This window comes from Protomyctophum parallelum (genome assembly GCF_964188405.1).
Source record: "Protomyctophum parallelum genome assembly, chromosome: 3".
In the NCBI taxonomy this organism is placed as follows: domain Eukaryota; kingdom Metazoa; phylum Chordata; class Actinopteri; order Myctophiformes; family Myctophidae; genus Protomyctophum; species Protomyctophum parallelum.
The window spans coordinates 31,853,280-31,868,786 of NC_139698.1; the positions used below are offsets into that span (position 1 = coordinate 31,853,280).

At 43.8% G+C, this 15,507-nt stretch overlaps 1 protein-coding gene across 2 annotated transcripts in view; it reads left to right on the forward strand.

Moving 5' to 3' along the window:
- vps13b (vacuolar protein sorting 13 homolog B) overlaps positions 1-15,507 on the forward strand; it is a 457,445-nt gene that overhangs the window by 177,416 nt on the left and 264,522 nt on the right. For both annotated transcript variants that reach the window (XM_083761686.1, XM_083761685.1), the window contains exons 20-21: positions 3,084-3,193; positions 7,602-7,746. In XM_083761686.1, the coding sequence (XP_083617812.1) occupies positions 3,084-3,193; positions 7,602-7,746 (255 nt within the window). The remainder of the gene's footprint in view (positions 1-3,083; positions 3,194-7,601; positions 7,747-15,507) is intronic.

Sequence of the window (15,507 nt, forward strand, 5' to 3'; positions counted from 1 at the left end):
ACGCTCCCGAGGTCGGCCCGTAGCACGCCATGCCGTCCCACCCCACTACACCTCTCAAAGGACATGTCACTCTTAAGACGCTAGTGTCAACACAGAGATGAAACGAGGACACAGGCGGGCAGTGGTACCCCCTTCTTACAGCAACATGGTTAACACCCCCATATTTCTCCTTTTGGAGACGGATTGGTTGGGGCCCTTAGCCTCGTCGCTGCTGTGTTAGCTAGTGAGGGGAGCAGGGCAAAAGCCATGCAGGCAGAATGGTACTAGAGAGAGAAAGAAAGAGGTGATGAAGAAAAAGCCTCGTTGCTGTTTTGAGGATAATTTCTCTGAGATGATCACACTATGGCGGGAGGTTTTTTGTATAGTGTTGACATGTGTCTGCTAGGTAATGGCTGCCGTCATTAGCAGAAGGCAAACAAACATCCATCTATATGAAACCGGCTGTCAGTACACTCAAAACACCAATACACTGACTCCGCCTGCATAACTTTATTTATTCACATTATTATTTTAGTTATTGTTGTATATTATCACTCATATTATGACTTACCCTCCTTAATTACTAATATACATCACTTAACTTGGTTTCTCAATTACTTACTATTGGCTCGCTTTGCAGAATAATAATGCCACAATACTTACTGGTGCTGTACAATATCCACAGCCTGGCAGCTATAGACTATTATGCATCATTTTTATATCCCCCCCCCCCTGCAAATTTACCTCAGTAATAACTCACTCACTCATCTAAATATTATTGTATTATTACACTGTGACTCATTTATGCTGAGCTTGCTGCATTGTAGGTGTGACTCACGAGAACACTATTTAGAGTGAATCTATCAAATATTCCCAGCCCATTCCCAGCCAACCAGATCCTGTGCTGTTCAACACCGTATTGGGCTATGGGTAAACGCTCACGCTGGGGCCCCTGCACCGTAGCCACAGCCAAGGCCTATTAAGCAGCCACAGTGTGGTGTAGGAGTTCAAGCCACAGGGTTGAGGTTATGATTCCCTCCTCAGTAGGAGGGAGCGATGGAGGGGAAGGAGACAGATGAGGGAAGAGAGAGGGGATGGCTTGGAGGGTGGGGTACACTTTGGAGAAGTGAGCGAAGGATGTGGAGAAAGAAGGGGAGAAAGAAGAGATTGGGACAGAGGAGATAGCGAGGGAGACGTTGAGGAGACGGAGAGGGTAAGCGAAGGGAGCAAGACAGGGGCGGGAGGAGGGTGGAGAAAATATGGCATGATGAATTGAAGGAGGGGAAAGGGAGCAAATGCTATAGGCGAGGAGGTGGGAGGGTGTGGAGGGCTGGAGGTGGAGAGAGATGGAGAGAATATTGAGGAATGGAGGAGTAGAAGGAAAAGAAAAAAGAGCAGAGGAGGGAGGGGGCATGTAGCGCTATGCCAGTCAGTTTGACTTCATCCAATGAGAAATAAAGTGTCTCGCTCATCAGATTGGATTCAGTAATCAGTGTTACAACATGAGTGGCACGAGATGAAACAGCATCTGGAGAATAATGCTTAGCAACTCTGTGTGTTCATACAGTCCAGCGGCCACAGCAACACACACACACACACACACACAGTACATGCATAGACACACATACTACGCAGCACATTCAACACCCACCCACACACTTATTTCACACCACTTACACTTACATTTCTGTGCACGCACACACACACATGCAGAAACATGGACACATTTCACACCGTAGTAGTACTGTGCTGAGGCTCAGGGGCCACAAATCACACAGCGTTGTAAAAGTGGAGCAAATTAGGGCAGTTTTATTTGCATTGTTCACAGGGAATGATGGAGGAGGGAGCGAACTGTGCCAAGCTGGAGAGCTGATGTAACAAAAGTGTGTGTGTGTGTGTGTGTGTGTGTGTGTGTGTGTGTGTGTGTGTGTGTGTGTGTGTGTGTGTGTGTGTGTGTGTGTGTGTGTGTGTGTGTGTGTGTGTGTGTGTCAGAGAAAGAGTGGGAGAATAATCGCGCTTATGCTACGTCAATGCCGCCAGGGAACCGTTAGGTGTCCTTGGTGGTGCAATGCAATCAAGCCCTGTCAGAGGTGATACACGCATGCACACACACACACACACACACATCCCTCCCTATGCCGCATGGCCACAGGGCTTGAAACAGAAGACCAGGCCTTCTTCTTATAAAGCCCCGTAAAACCTTCTGAAAGTCCCGGTAGAGCCGAAGCGTCCTCCCATGGCCATGCCGGGACATTCCACGGCACGCCAGGGACCCCGCTCTAATCCTCCAGGCATGGGAGTCATTATTGATAGGATCCTAATGCATTACCTCAGGGCCCCGCTTATTGTTGGTAAAGATTATTATTTAAGAGTAAACCAAAACCCCAGAGTACATCTCACGTTTCATAGAAATCTATCAAAAGAAAATGTTATTCTTGGCTTGGCGCAACACTACTTTGAACGGCGCAAATGAAACAAACTGTGCCGCTCCCCCCCTCGTCACTGTGAAAGCAGGAACAGGCCCGATACCCACAGGCGGGTCATTAGGATGCAGGGTAACTGTAAGACACCCAATCTGAGGAGATTTGTTCAAGTCACTCTCCATTACTTGTTATTAGAAGCGATGGATTGCGTCGATCCATATCGCCGTATCTCGAAGCAAAACAGCATTTTTTTTTCTAACACGCCGCATAGTTTCGGCATTGGTAATCCCACATCACTTCATCAGTGTTCCTTTGGCTTTATTTTTTTGCGCTGCGAAGTTTGATATTGACAAACGTTATGCAGAGTTGGCTGTCACACAAAAGCCCCTTGTGTGATTAAATTGACTTTGATTAGGCATTTGATAGCTTGTTGTTTGTGCTTTCCTGCCAATGTTGACGTTAGTTCGTTTGCTAAAAGCTATTGAAGCTGTGATACATGAGAAAGTTGGAGCCACTGGAGATGGGCAGCTGCAAAGTTTAGGGGGCTAAAAGTTGGATCAACTCAATGGGGACGATATATCTAATTGGGGGAAAAAGTGTAATAAAACCTATTGCTTGTGCACATGGCGATATTGTGAAATGAACCTTCGAATATCACACCCTGTCTCTCTCTCTCTGTAGGTGCTGTGTTGCTGGTTACTGTCCAGGGTATAGCAGTCAATGTGGACCCAGTCTTCTGCACATGGCTTCTACACAAGCCACACAGAGGAAGCAACAGACAACAGCACCAGGTAGGATATCGTAGAGATTCAAGGGATTTTATTGTCACCTACGTACTGTAGATGTACGAGACCATGCATTGTGAAAATCATGGCACCCAACATGTCACCCTCCTTGCGGTGCCATCTTCTCTCTTCTCCTCCTGGTTCTCTCCATGGGTTTTCTCTCTCTCCATCTTTCTACTCCTGTGACTTGGTCCCCCTCACTAATCAAAGCCTCTCTCCTCAGGATGTCTGTCCCTTTCTACACCTGTCTGTCTGTCCCCATCTCTTTCTCCTGTAGACTGTCGTACTCCCTCTCGTGTACACCTCACTCAATCTCTCTGTCTCTCACTCCCTGCTACGTTTATGTTCTCTCTCTTTCTACCTCCCTTCCTCCTCCCCCCATCTCCCTCTGTTTCTCTCTCTCTCTCTTTCTCTCTCTCCAATTCCCTCTCTCATTCCCGCCCTCTCTGCTACCTTTTTCCATGTGTTCTGCTCCCTGTCTTCCATCCAGTCTCTCTCTATTTATTTGACAGGGGTCATGGTGATGGTTATGGACATTGAATGCACTGTGTGTGTGTACGCACGTGTGCGAGCACTCGCAGGCGCATGCGTGCGTGCATGTGTGCGCACACGCACAAACGCGCACACATGCGCACACGCTGATTGCTTGGGACATAGTGCAGGTTCTCTCCATGTAGTTCTGCTCTATAAATACTTGCTTTAGTAAATGAAAGTATCATATTGTAATACTTTTAATGTTGCTGCTTTCAGCAAACTCATCTGTTTCATGCCTCCCACAGTTTGTGCATGTGCGTGTGTGTGCGTGCGCATGCATGGGCCTGTATATAATGTATGTGGGTGTGTACATTAGCCATATTTAGTGCATGAGTGAAGCTGGCTGACACAGAGACTTAATTGCAGTAGGTAGACAGGGAGTTGGGCCCTGGGCCCTGGTTCAGCTCTGCCTTGGGGTCACTGGGGGTCCTAGCTGTGCAGAAAAGCACATGTTATTAGTTGAACTGCTGCCAGGGTGAAGGATACATAAGACTGTCTGTCATAGAGAGTTTGTTTGTGTGTGCGTGTGCATGTAATACATGCGTGTGCACATGTGTGTGTGTTTGTGTGTGCGTCCGTCCTTCTGTGTGGACATATGGCGTGTGTGTGGGTGTGCGCACAGAGCCCATGTCAGGGCTCCTTGTCAAGGCCTAGCTCGTTTAGGCAACGCCTTGAAATGAAGGCCAGACTGCAGCCAGTGAAGGACAGAGGAGATCTCTGGGTGATGAGGACATGAGTGGAGGTACTGTATGAGATGAGGACGAGCAGAGTGAAGTCATTCATTTAATGCTGAAAGTGTAAGCATTGACAACTTTGTCACGTTTTTTGTGATGAGGAGACAGGGGAGGAGGTGAGAAGACTGTAGATGAATTGAGGTTAAGGATGAGGAGGTGAAAAAATCTAACTAAGGGAAAGTAAGGAGAAAAGAAGAAAGAATTTGGAATGGAGTGATGAGGGAGGGAGGGGGAGATGAGGGCAGAGGTAAGAGGAGAAGAGAGAGGAGAGAAGTTGTGAGGGTGTGTGTGTGTGTGTGTGTGTGTGTGTGCGTGTGCGTGCGTGCGTGCGCTCACATTATGTCATCCATTAGGAATGAATGATGGTCATTTGTTCACATGGTGTACCTGCTCTTAGCATGAATATTAGATTGTGGGCCAAGCACATATTTTCCATGAAGTGTACAGTGCAAGTCGAAATGTATAATATTTAGCCTGGTCTTTTTTTCCTTTTTTTTAAGCCTTCCTGCATTTTCTGTAATTATGTCAAATAACACATGAACCATCAAACTCTTCATATTGTATGTCTATACAGTATCTGAGCGTTTTGTGCATGGCATGCATGGATGCCACGCGTGTATATATCGTCATATGTGAGTATTTGTATTTCGCTCACATGTGCGTATGTGTACACTGTATATACTAGCTTGCTTGCATGTGCACAGCCTCCACTAGACCCTTTGGTAACTGCTATGTGTATTCTGTGATCATACTGTAAGCATAGGATGTATTGTGTTTCCACTCGTGCAGTGTTTTCTGGTTTTGTTTAATAGTTTTTTTCTGAGAGGGTCCTATTAGCTATTAAGCTACTACTGCAGTTTAATTATTTTTATTCACATGTGTTATTCATTTCCGAAGGCAAGGTTGGCGGCATAATACAGCAAACAGTTTCATCTCAGTTCTTAAAGGGATAGTTCAGAATTTCTGAACTTAAGCTGTATGAAATACTTGCCATTAATATAGTGGTTGCAACTGTATTTATTGATAACCCGAGTCCCGTGGTGGGAGTTCTGCTCTGCTTTTGGTGAAATATTAAGTAGTTCTGGTCATTTTGTGGGAAGCACTAGGGGCCACGCATTAAAAGTAAATTAACTCACAAAACTTTCATTTGTATTGTTGACCTATTTCTACCATATTGTGCAACTTTCATTAATTGTTTACTCATCTATCACACGGAACTATGTTTTTTGTGTCCATATCACTACACCCAAAAAATTGTTCCATGTGATAGAGGGGTCAAAGTTGCACTAATATTTTAGAAATTGGTCAACAATGCAAATGACGCCAGTTTTGTGGATTCATTTACTTTTAATGCATGGTAGTTTCCTGTCTACAGTACAAAGCATTCATACAGTATACTCTGTGTTTTTAAAAACAACATCTGGTGTTCAGACATGCACTCATGAATCCAGGTTTGATGCAACTCGGCCAGGGCGTGACTGTGACATCACATGCCAAATGCCAATCAGGGCCTCACAAAAGGAATGCGTTTACATGCATTGGTCAATGAGTAAGTAAGCCTTTTCAGGGACATTGAGTGATACTGTACAAAAACAAACGATCCACCACGTGGGTCTGTCAAGGAGGAAGTGAATGGCTTGTTTTTGCCGTAATGAATTTGGTGTTTCCTTTGGGATGTCTCTGGAGGATCCAACCTATACTGTACATTTTAACAAATACTGGAACACAAAATGACACAAAGATGAAGCAACGATAAAGGTACTATAAATCGCCTTTATTTGACATTTTGGAGTGAGAAGTCCATGACATTGAACAGGGATGTTTTTTCATCCCTGAGACGTGTGCAGGGACTGTTTGACTGTTAAGCCCAAACCACACCAAAGGGTCGGGTCGGGACAAAACTTTTTTTAAGGTAAACCACACCAATGCTACTCATTGAGTTGCATTGGTGTGTCCCGACCCGACCCTTTGGTGTGGTTTGGGCTTCGAGGGCACAAACTCTAGCATTAACCAGATTTAGCCAAATGGACCTGTACATTTGTACACTCTGTAAAACTAACCCTGAAGTATTTGAGTTGAGACGGCATGGTCACCCTACAGCACCTCCAGTGGGGCGGTCAGCCTTGTTGCGCAAGTCCTTGGTGTGGCCTTGCACAGCTGCATCACATATTTGTTCTGCTGCTAGTTGATTCCAGGGGTATTCCCTCATTTCAGAGACCAACATTACATCCTGTTTTTAGAAGTCTCAGTGTGTGTGTGTGTGTGTGTGTGTGTGTGTGTGTGTGTGTGTGTGCGCGCACGCGCGTTTGCATGCCTGCTATACCAGCGGTGCAGGCAGCCCCTCAAAACAAACACAGACAGCCATCACAGACTCCTGTTGCTCTTGGAGCCCACCATACCCCCTCCCTCTGTCTGTCTCTTTCTCTCTCTCACTGCCATTTAACTGTGCCCAATGTTTCCTGATCACTTACGCTTAAAAGTTTGGGAATTAATTTGTAGATTGATTAAAAATATTAAATATTTAGGATTTAGAGGTCTGTCTCTCTCTCTCACTGCCATGTAACTGTGCCCAATGTTTCCTGATCACTTACACTTAAAAGTTTGGGAATTTATTTGTAGATTGATTAAATATTTAGGATGTAGAGTCTTGAGTCACATGACTTGATTCCCAAATGTGACGATTTCTTACTGTCTTAACTTATATTCTCTCAACAACAAAAAAGAAGACTTGAATTGACTTTGACTTGGTATTCAGTACTTGGAACTTGGTCTGTTTTGTTTGCCAATGAGCATTGCCTGCAGCATTTGACTTTCTAACATTTTGCTTTGAAACAGCTGAGCTCCACTCAACAGCGCACAAGACTTTTTAAAGAGAAAGTGAAAGAAACTGTCAAATAATATCATATTCTGTACAGAAATTCCATATTGGTGCATTCATAGTTACTGTATGATCAGGAGCTTGTTTTAACTACCTGAAGTAATTTAGCGACTACTAACTATTTAACAGCAAAGAAATACATATAACATTTCAAACATGTTGATACCACTGTTTGTTCCATTTTTTTGTTTAATTTTCAAAACAAAGTTTCTTTGCCACCTTCCCCATGACCTCATGGGTGCTTAGTCATGCTGTGATGTCATTGCAGGCTCCAGGGGCAGTTCCCATGGCATTGCCTCTGGCCAAGCGGCGAGAGGATGAAGTGTCTGTGGGGAGCACGCCATTGGTCAAACAGCCATCCAATCCGGCCTCAGACTACGCCAGCAGCCCGGTCAAAACCAAGACTGTCACAGGTATGCTTATCAAACCCAAACTGTTATCATAGATTCAATAAGTCCTTCACCACAAACTTACAATAACATGGCATGTGTATCAATCTAACACACTGTACAGTTCTGCTTTCAGACAGCATCATAGGGTTACATCTAAATTGTCGGTATGTTCCCAGATTAGGTTGAGTATTGCTGTTCCTTTGAAACCTCCAATCACATTGTGCTTATAGCGTGTGACAGTTTGGACTCTCTGTTGCCACAGTGTCTGCGCGAGAGGCATCTCTGATTTCAATAGTGAAATAATAACGGGCTACAGTTTTTAACCTTAGTTGTTACTATGTAATTAATCCATGTTACTATGTTGTTACATAACACACTGTGGCGACTTGACACCTGGGTGACCCTGTTCTTTTGGAGGACACCGCATCTCCAGCCATCCCTGCTCTGTTTTCCTCCTCTAGCTGTATTACCGTGGCTCTCTGGGCTCCAGATGCCCAGAATAGATGAGTGGCTTGGCTGTGCAGACCCTTCCTCTATGCCAGTTTTCCGCTTTCTGGGACCCCCCTCCTCAGAACACAAACACACGCACGTGCGCACACACACACACACACACACACACACACACACACATGCTTGTACGCATACACACATAGGGTTTCGCACACGTGGAGATCTGTGTCAATACACACATTCATACACACATTCACACATGCACAAACACACCATTGCTTTGGTCCTCTGTTAGATCCTCTCCGGTGGATTTTCCAGCGCAGTGTCTTGCTGTTTCTAAGTCGGAAAGTCTGAACCCTTTGGGGCTCGGGATGGACAGATTGGAGAAACAGGAGAGGAGAAGGACACAGAAGAAGAGATGATGGCTGCAGTTCAGAACCTTGTCAGGGATGTGACTGCCTGGTTTATAGTCTTGAACACGCTGTTAAACACATACACGCCTGTGATTCCCACAGGTCCTGGGGTTATTTGCAGTGGTTGCAGGCCAGGTCAGGACAGGAGTCAAGTCATTGAGCGTGTGCGTGCAATGCAATAAGCACTTATAATGTTATTCTTGTCAGTTTGAGGAACCCGTCTGTGATAGTGTTGGAGCTGACACAAGTACGTCTAGGGGAAGCCCTTAACGCACACGCACACACAAACACAAACACACAGACACACACACACACACGCACACGCACACGCACACACACGCGCGCGCGCACACGCACACGCACACATTCTGACACTCATACCTGGGAGGACTGCTGAAGCAGTCACTCTGTTTAGGAGCTGTCCGTGACACAACACAGGCCCTAATTCACTGCAGCGATGGTTTTCATTTAATACCCATACAGTATAAACGTAATACCCCGCCTTTCTCCCTCATGTTTCCCTATTGATATTTAATTGATGTGATTCAATGGAATATCTTGGCTGGGTTTCACGTTGGGGAAACTGAATTAGTTGCAGTATTTTAGAAGAAAAAAAAGAAGGAAAGAAGAAAGGCCTCCCCAGTCTCTACTGTTTGAATGTCACGGTGTTTAGACTCCAGGTCTTTTAAGCGCTTCCATGGTCGAAAGATGCTCTGCCAAGCGATTGCAGCAAAGAGTCAGGGGAAATAAGCAAATGATGGTTTACTTTCTTTCAAGTCAGTGGGAAATGTGTTCCCAACAGGAGTGATGAGTCCCTGTTTTGGGTGAAGTCATACTGTATAGCTATAAATATCGGCGTATATCTATGACGTCGCCCCTTTTGTCATAAAGTTGTTTTGACAGGCGAAATGCTCCTTCGACATTTTTTGGAGTCCTAAAAAAACCCATTAAGGTTATTTTTGGTTTTCTTTAAAAGCATGCTGCTGAAAAGGTCACAGCAGCTTTTTTTCCTTCATTTCCCCCTGCGCTCCTTGATTCATCTAATCTACACTAATGGCTTTTCCATACCACGGCATCTTTGCTTACTCACATCTCGACAGTGTGCTCGCTCATTAAGGAGCGTCAGTAAACAGTCCCTCTGGCTCCCACAGAGTGCACACACAGCTCCAGCAGGCTGCAGCCCATCAGCGACACTCTGCTAAAGTCTATTACAACTAGAGTACACTGTGGTTATCAATCTACATGGCCTCCTATCTGCCAGCCGCCTTTTTCCATCTTAACTTTGTTGTTTGCTTGTCTTGTTTTTTGTTAGTCATTCTCTACTCCTGTATGGTTCCCTATTGGTATATGGTCATTTGCAACCGTGCGCACATCTGTCTGACTATGAGACAGTCGTGAGTTTCACAATCAGTGCATGCGCACACACAAATAAACACACACTCGCTTACCACGTCTCGTGGTGAAATGTTAAATGGACAACACATCTGGACTGGAGTTGTGTGCGTAATGGAGTGTTTAATGTTGGGCATGTTCCTATATGGCATCTCATTATTGGCTTGCATTAGTTCATTAGAAACATATACTCAGTCATTCTTGAGCACTTTCTACACCAAATATTTTCCTGGTAAAGGGTAAACAAGCCGTTGGTTACTAGGTGTTGCTACCATGTGTTCTTAGATTTCAACATAAAAAACCCACACATTGAAACGAAATTTCTCTCAGTAGTTGAATAGCATCTTCCTTTGGAAGTGGCCGCAGCACTGCCGGAACAGATGTAACAAAAAAAAAGTTACAAATTGTTTCCGAGAGCAATCAGGATACGAAGAGGGCCGAGGCATTTAGGCCCTGGTGGTTCTAATTACAACCAAACGACGAGCCTCCGTGCAGTGGAGGCACAGTCCTGACGGACTGCAGCTCCTCTCAGCAGGCGGGACCTGGCTGCAGTTTCCCCACTTTCTTCTCATCATAAGAATCCATCCTTCCTGTGATTAATAAATTGACAATTTTATTCCTGTACAGTCAGTATTATGTGATGGTGATGACTTTATGGCATAGGAAGTGCTGGCATATAATACTGAGTGAAAAATTCAATGTTCTCATGTCCTGCGGGGGTCAGTGGATTGCTGCGATACTTGATATATAGAATTATACTGATATTACGCTACACTCAATTGTCTTAACCCATTTTAGGCGGGAACCCCTTTTGGTGTTAGCATTACATTATGCTTTAGCTATTTAAAAATAGCAGATCTACAAGCTCATAGATCTTGTACGAGCTTGTAGGACTGCTATTTTTGAAAAATCGAAGAAACATAGCTTTTTCAGAAAACTGTCATTTTCAAACAGACATTTTTTTAATCTGATCTCAGGTCAGAATGGGTTAATAATCCAGACTTCCTGTGATTAATTGGAGGTTGATGAATAGAACAGTGAAGTCCTCATATTTTCCAGGTTTGGCAGATTGTGATATTTGAGACATATATCTATGGGTTTATATATTCTGATATTTAGCCCTCCCTCTGGTATAAGCTAGTTGACGGAGAGGCAGTGGCAGAGAGAATGAGATGGAAGGAGACTACAGTATGTGGTGGTGAGACCCTCAATGTTTATATCCACCCTGAAGCAGAATTCACATGCGTGTTACTCCTTTGATTGCACACACAGTTCAGTGAACGCTGAATACTGGTGAACACAAACAACTCAAAGGAATACATGGGAATGGGGAACAGTTGTAGTTGTGAGCTATCCAAGGTTATGGTGATACCTTGTAGTTGGTGTTTAGGGTGGAGTTCCCTTGTAAAACCTTCCCCATGCTGCAGTCACGTCCTGAGACGAGCTGCTGACATCCAACATGTTATGATTGGAATTAGGCTCTCTAAAGAAGATTTATTAATTGCTTCACCATGTGTGGTGTGCAGCAATAAGGGTCTGGATGTTTTAACAGAGGGGGGAGCGGCTTGCTCTGGTCTGGGATGGCTGTGATGTAAAAGACTATGGCTGAGGTCAGACCTTCAATATGACTTAGTTATTAGTTTATCGTGTTTTCCTGTAATGTTTATGCTTTGTTGAATGTTTGCTGAACATATAAATTATACATCTTTTCTGAGTCTTATCTTTTGTCGGCAGGGTATGCATCTCATCTCCAAAGCCGTTGGTGGCGGCTAGTTGTCGGATGGATCTTTCTGAATGTTTTTTAAATAGCGGCGTGTTTACCTCAGGACATCTGATCTTGTTGTTTAGATTGAATCAATAAGGCCTAATGATTTACTGCAGGGGTAAACCTGATCGGACAAGAGATGAGAAATGGGCATTGTGTCCTGATGGCCTTTAATCTCATCAGCACTGACGGAGGAAGGATTGCAGGCAAATTGATAATTGCCCTGAGAAATGAATTGTGTTGTTGTAAGAAATGAATTTAAATGGTCCAGCTCATTTTTCCCTTTCTGGATCGGGTACTGAGAAAGTATTTCCTTTTGTTGGTTGTATTATTTCTTTTTGCTAAATTGTAATTTGGCATTTCACTCGGTAGCTCTAATGTGTTTGTTTTAACATGACTCCAAATAAACGTCTAGCTATATGACAAGGTTCATTTTAGTTGCGGGGGTTATGTGCGGAGTATAATTTCTCCGGGGACTTTCAGGGGGTTGGTAATGACCGCAGCAGACGTTTTATTTTTCAGCCTTCAGTCGTCTATTTGGGTAAACAGTGGGGAGATGTACAGGTTGTTTGCCAGTTGGAGTCAACACATATGTTTGAGCCGCCATTCGTAGGGACACGTGGGAAATAAACACACACGTTTGGCTGGGGCTCAGCGGAGGCAGCCAGCCAACTGGACTGCCACTGGAGCTGTACACTGTTGACCTGGAGGAGACGTCATTAGGTTCTTATATAGGAACCGCATCATCACCAGCATCCTGCCACAAAACAACAACCTATCATGAGTGTTAGAGCTCAACAATTCAACCATTACATACGTATTAATTTGTTTGTCTTGTGGATATTTTAGTTTTAAAACGTTCCATGCTGTTGCATGGAACGTGCTGTCGAGAACTGCAGGCATCACTTTCATTAGGAATCAAACAATTGGAATTGGAATATTGGTATAAAATACTAAATTATCTTCTATACTAGATTATAGTTCATTATTTTTTAAACATACTGAGGAGCACAACATGGCTTCCAATCACTCACACATGCATTGTAAAGGCTCTTGCACACTAAATATGTCATCCGATCATCGTGTTATGCACACATCTTGCACACTATGGCTGATGCGTATTAATCAATTCGCTGTGAAAATTTTGCAGAACAAAACAGAGTCATCATGCAGTGAGGATGATTGCGTGGTCCTGAAATGTAGAAATGTAAGTTGTAACCTAGAAATGTTACCAAGGGTTACATTTCTACCCTCTCTGAGTCAAATGAACCCTCAGAACTTTACAGTGATCTTGAGTCAGACATTCTGGTACTCCTAGCTGGCATGTCAAGTTAGTTTGTGCTCCAGTATAGCATTGGCACTCAGCCCTCCTTTGAAAAGCACACAATGTTTTACCCACTATGCATTTAAGTGGTCAATTGGAAAATATCAAGTTAACAGGTTGTATGTTGAGAGACAGGTTGCTTGGCTGGACCTTCATTTTGAGATGAAATGGTCTGATATGCTGGATAGGATGTGGAATAATATTGATATGTGGGCAATTTTTTTTTGTTCCGCCTGATTATTCCTTGGCCAGGACAATACTTTCATGTGCCCACTGATTATCATACTTTTCCACTGGAGATATAGATTTTCCCTCAGAACTCACCTCAGGGGAATTAACAGGATAACTCCTAATCCAGTGAAAGAAATGTATTTTCAGTGCTGTGTTTTGGTAGTTCAAAGCCTCTAATAGCGAGTCATCCCTGTTTCCAGTTGGCCATCTGAACAGATGCCTGGCTCTTTTATGGTCTAAAGAGAGTGCTGTGTTTTGTTACACCACATTCAGCCTAGCTACAGCTTGGTGCTAATCAAGAGGGGACTTTCCTCCAGTTCCAGCGAAGGTGCCTGTTAATGTGTAGGCAAATGCACAGAGACACTCCTATAGGCACCACCTACAGTATAGCTCAGATGGTTTCCACAGAAGTGAGAGCAAGGTGAACATACTGGGTGGATGTGGGAATGAATTCTGTCTCTTTAACATTCTGGCTTTGGTCATATATACAGTATGCAGTTCAGAAACCCGTCCACCAGTGACATCATCATTAGGCAGATCTTTTTTTAAACAAGATTCTTTTACAAGAATGTTTCGATTTTTATTATCGTGAGAACGATGGCTTTCATTTTCGCATTGCAACAATTCAGGACTAGAAAGCCTGCAGTTTCTATTAGCTTGGATTCCCCATCGATGATGCCATCGATGGGTTTCTGAACTGCCCACAGCCCTCCTATGAGACACAAATTCTGCCATTTTATCATGATTATTAGTGAGGACCTATTATATGAAGTGGTCCTCAGTGGTGTGGTGAAGTGGTCCTTTAACACCTTAATTTCCCCTCAGAATTAATAAAATACCTACCTACCTACCTACCTACCCAGTGTATATACTGTATATTATGTAGGTATATTAGGTGAGACCTTGATTATCCGTTTCTCTTTGGTTTTGTCTTTAAACTCTGCACATGCTAACATAATGCATTGTACAGTACACATTACACAGGGTGCATTTGACTAAAGAAACATTTTACTGCAAACAGATTAGACTTGACTGGACTTATTGGGAACATATTGTTCTCAATAAGTGGCATAATGTAAAATATATTAATTTAGCACACTACTGCTGGCTGATGACAATGTCCTAGAAGAGCTTGACGTGTCATGTCCTCAAAGGTCCCTCTTATTGTTTAGAGTTGTGTGGCTTTGGCAGGGGGTTGTGTCACTAGTTGTTTTCTTCTTGTTTAAAGACAGTCGATGTTCCTATTTACTTTACTGGCCTTGATGGTCACAGTATTTTGCCTGGCCAAACATTTTAGTCGAAGACACTGCAGAGTGTTTTGCATTAATTTTTCTAAACCAAACACTAGAAGGATCATTTATGTCACCTCAAGGGGTTTGTTTGCATGTTGCTATAGGAACACCATTGCAGAAGTGTTAACAGTTGTTTTCATGTGATTATCCTTTACAAGTAAGGCCACAGAACGGCGACTTTGAAAACAAGTCGTTTTGCCTGAGTTTTGAGGTCGGCTTCAGTCTCTCTCGCACAATTACGCCACAAATTGGTTCACATAAAACTAGCCTCTTAAGTATTTTCTTTATTTGTCCCTAATGAATGTTCTTGTTGGCAGCCAGACTGTGTTTTTAGATTGAGAGCCTCCCGGGCCTTCTCATTGTTCTCTACTAGCCCCTACCAGAGTAATGATCTCATTGGCTTTACTTCGAAATCCTAAAATTAGCCACTGGCGCACAGAGAATGCACTTAGTTTTAACTAAGTGCGGCGGCATTGGCTCAGGGGTAGAGTGGCCAGATGGGAACCACAAGGTTCCCAGTTCGAACCCGGGCTCCCCCAGAGTTAGTGTCGAAGTGTCCTTGAGCAAGACACTGAACCCCTAATTGCTCCCGATGTGCAGGTTGGTACCTTGAATGGTTTCCTCCGTCGGTGTATGAATGTGTGTGTGAATGGCTGAATGTAATGCACAATCTATGTAAAGTGCCTTGGATAAAGGCGCTATATAAATGCACCATTTACCATTTATATAAATGCTACCATTTAACTATAAGAAACCTTTCTAAAGTTTGGACAACTGTTCATGTCCTGTCTGCTCGTGGCCAGGATGAAGATCTAATGTTGTTGTTTAATGTTTACTAGGAAGACGAGTGAGAGAGAGAGATGGAGAAGTGGCGCATGGCAGGGATGATGGTTGTACTTTGAATTGGTACGGAAG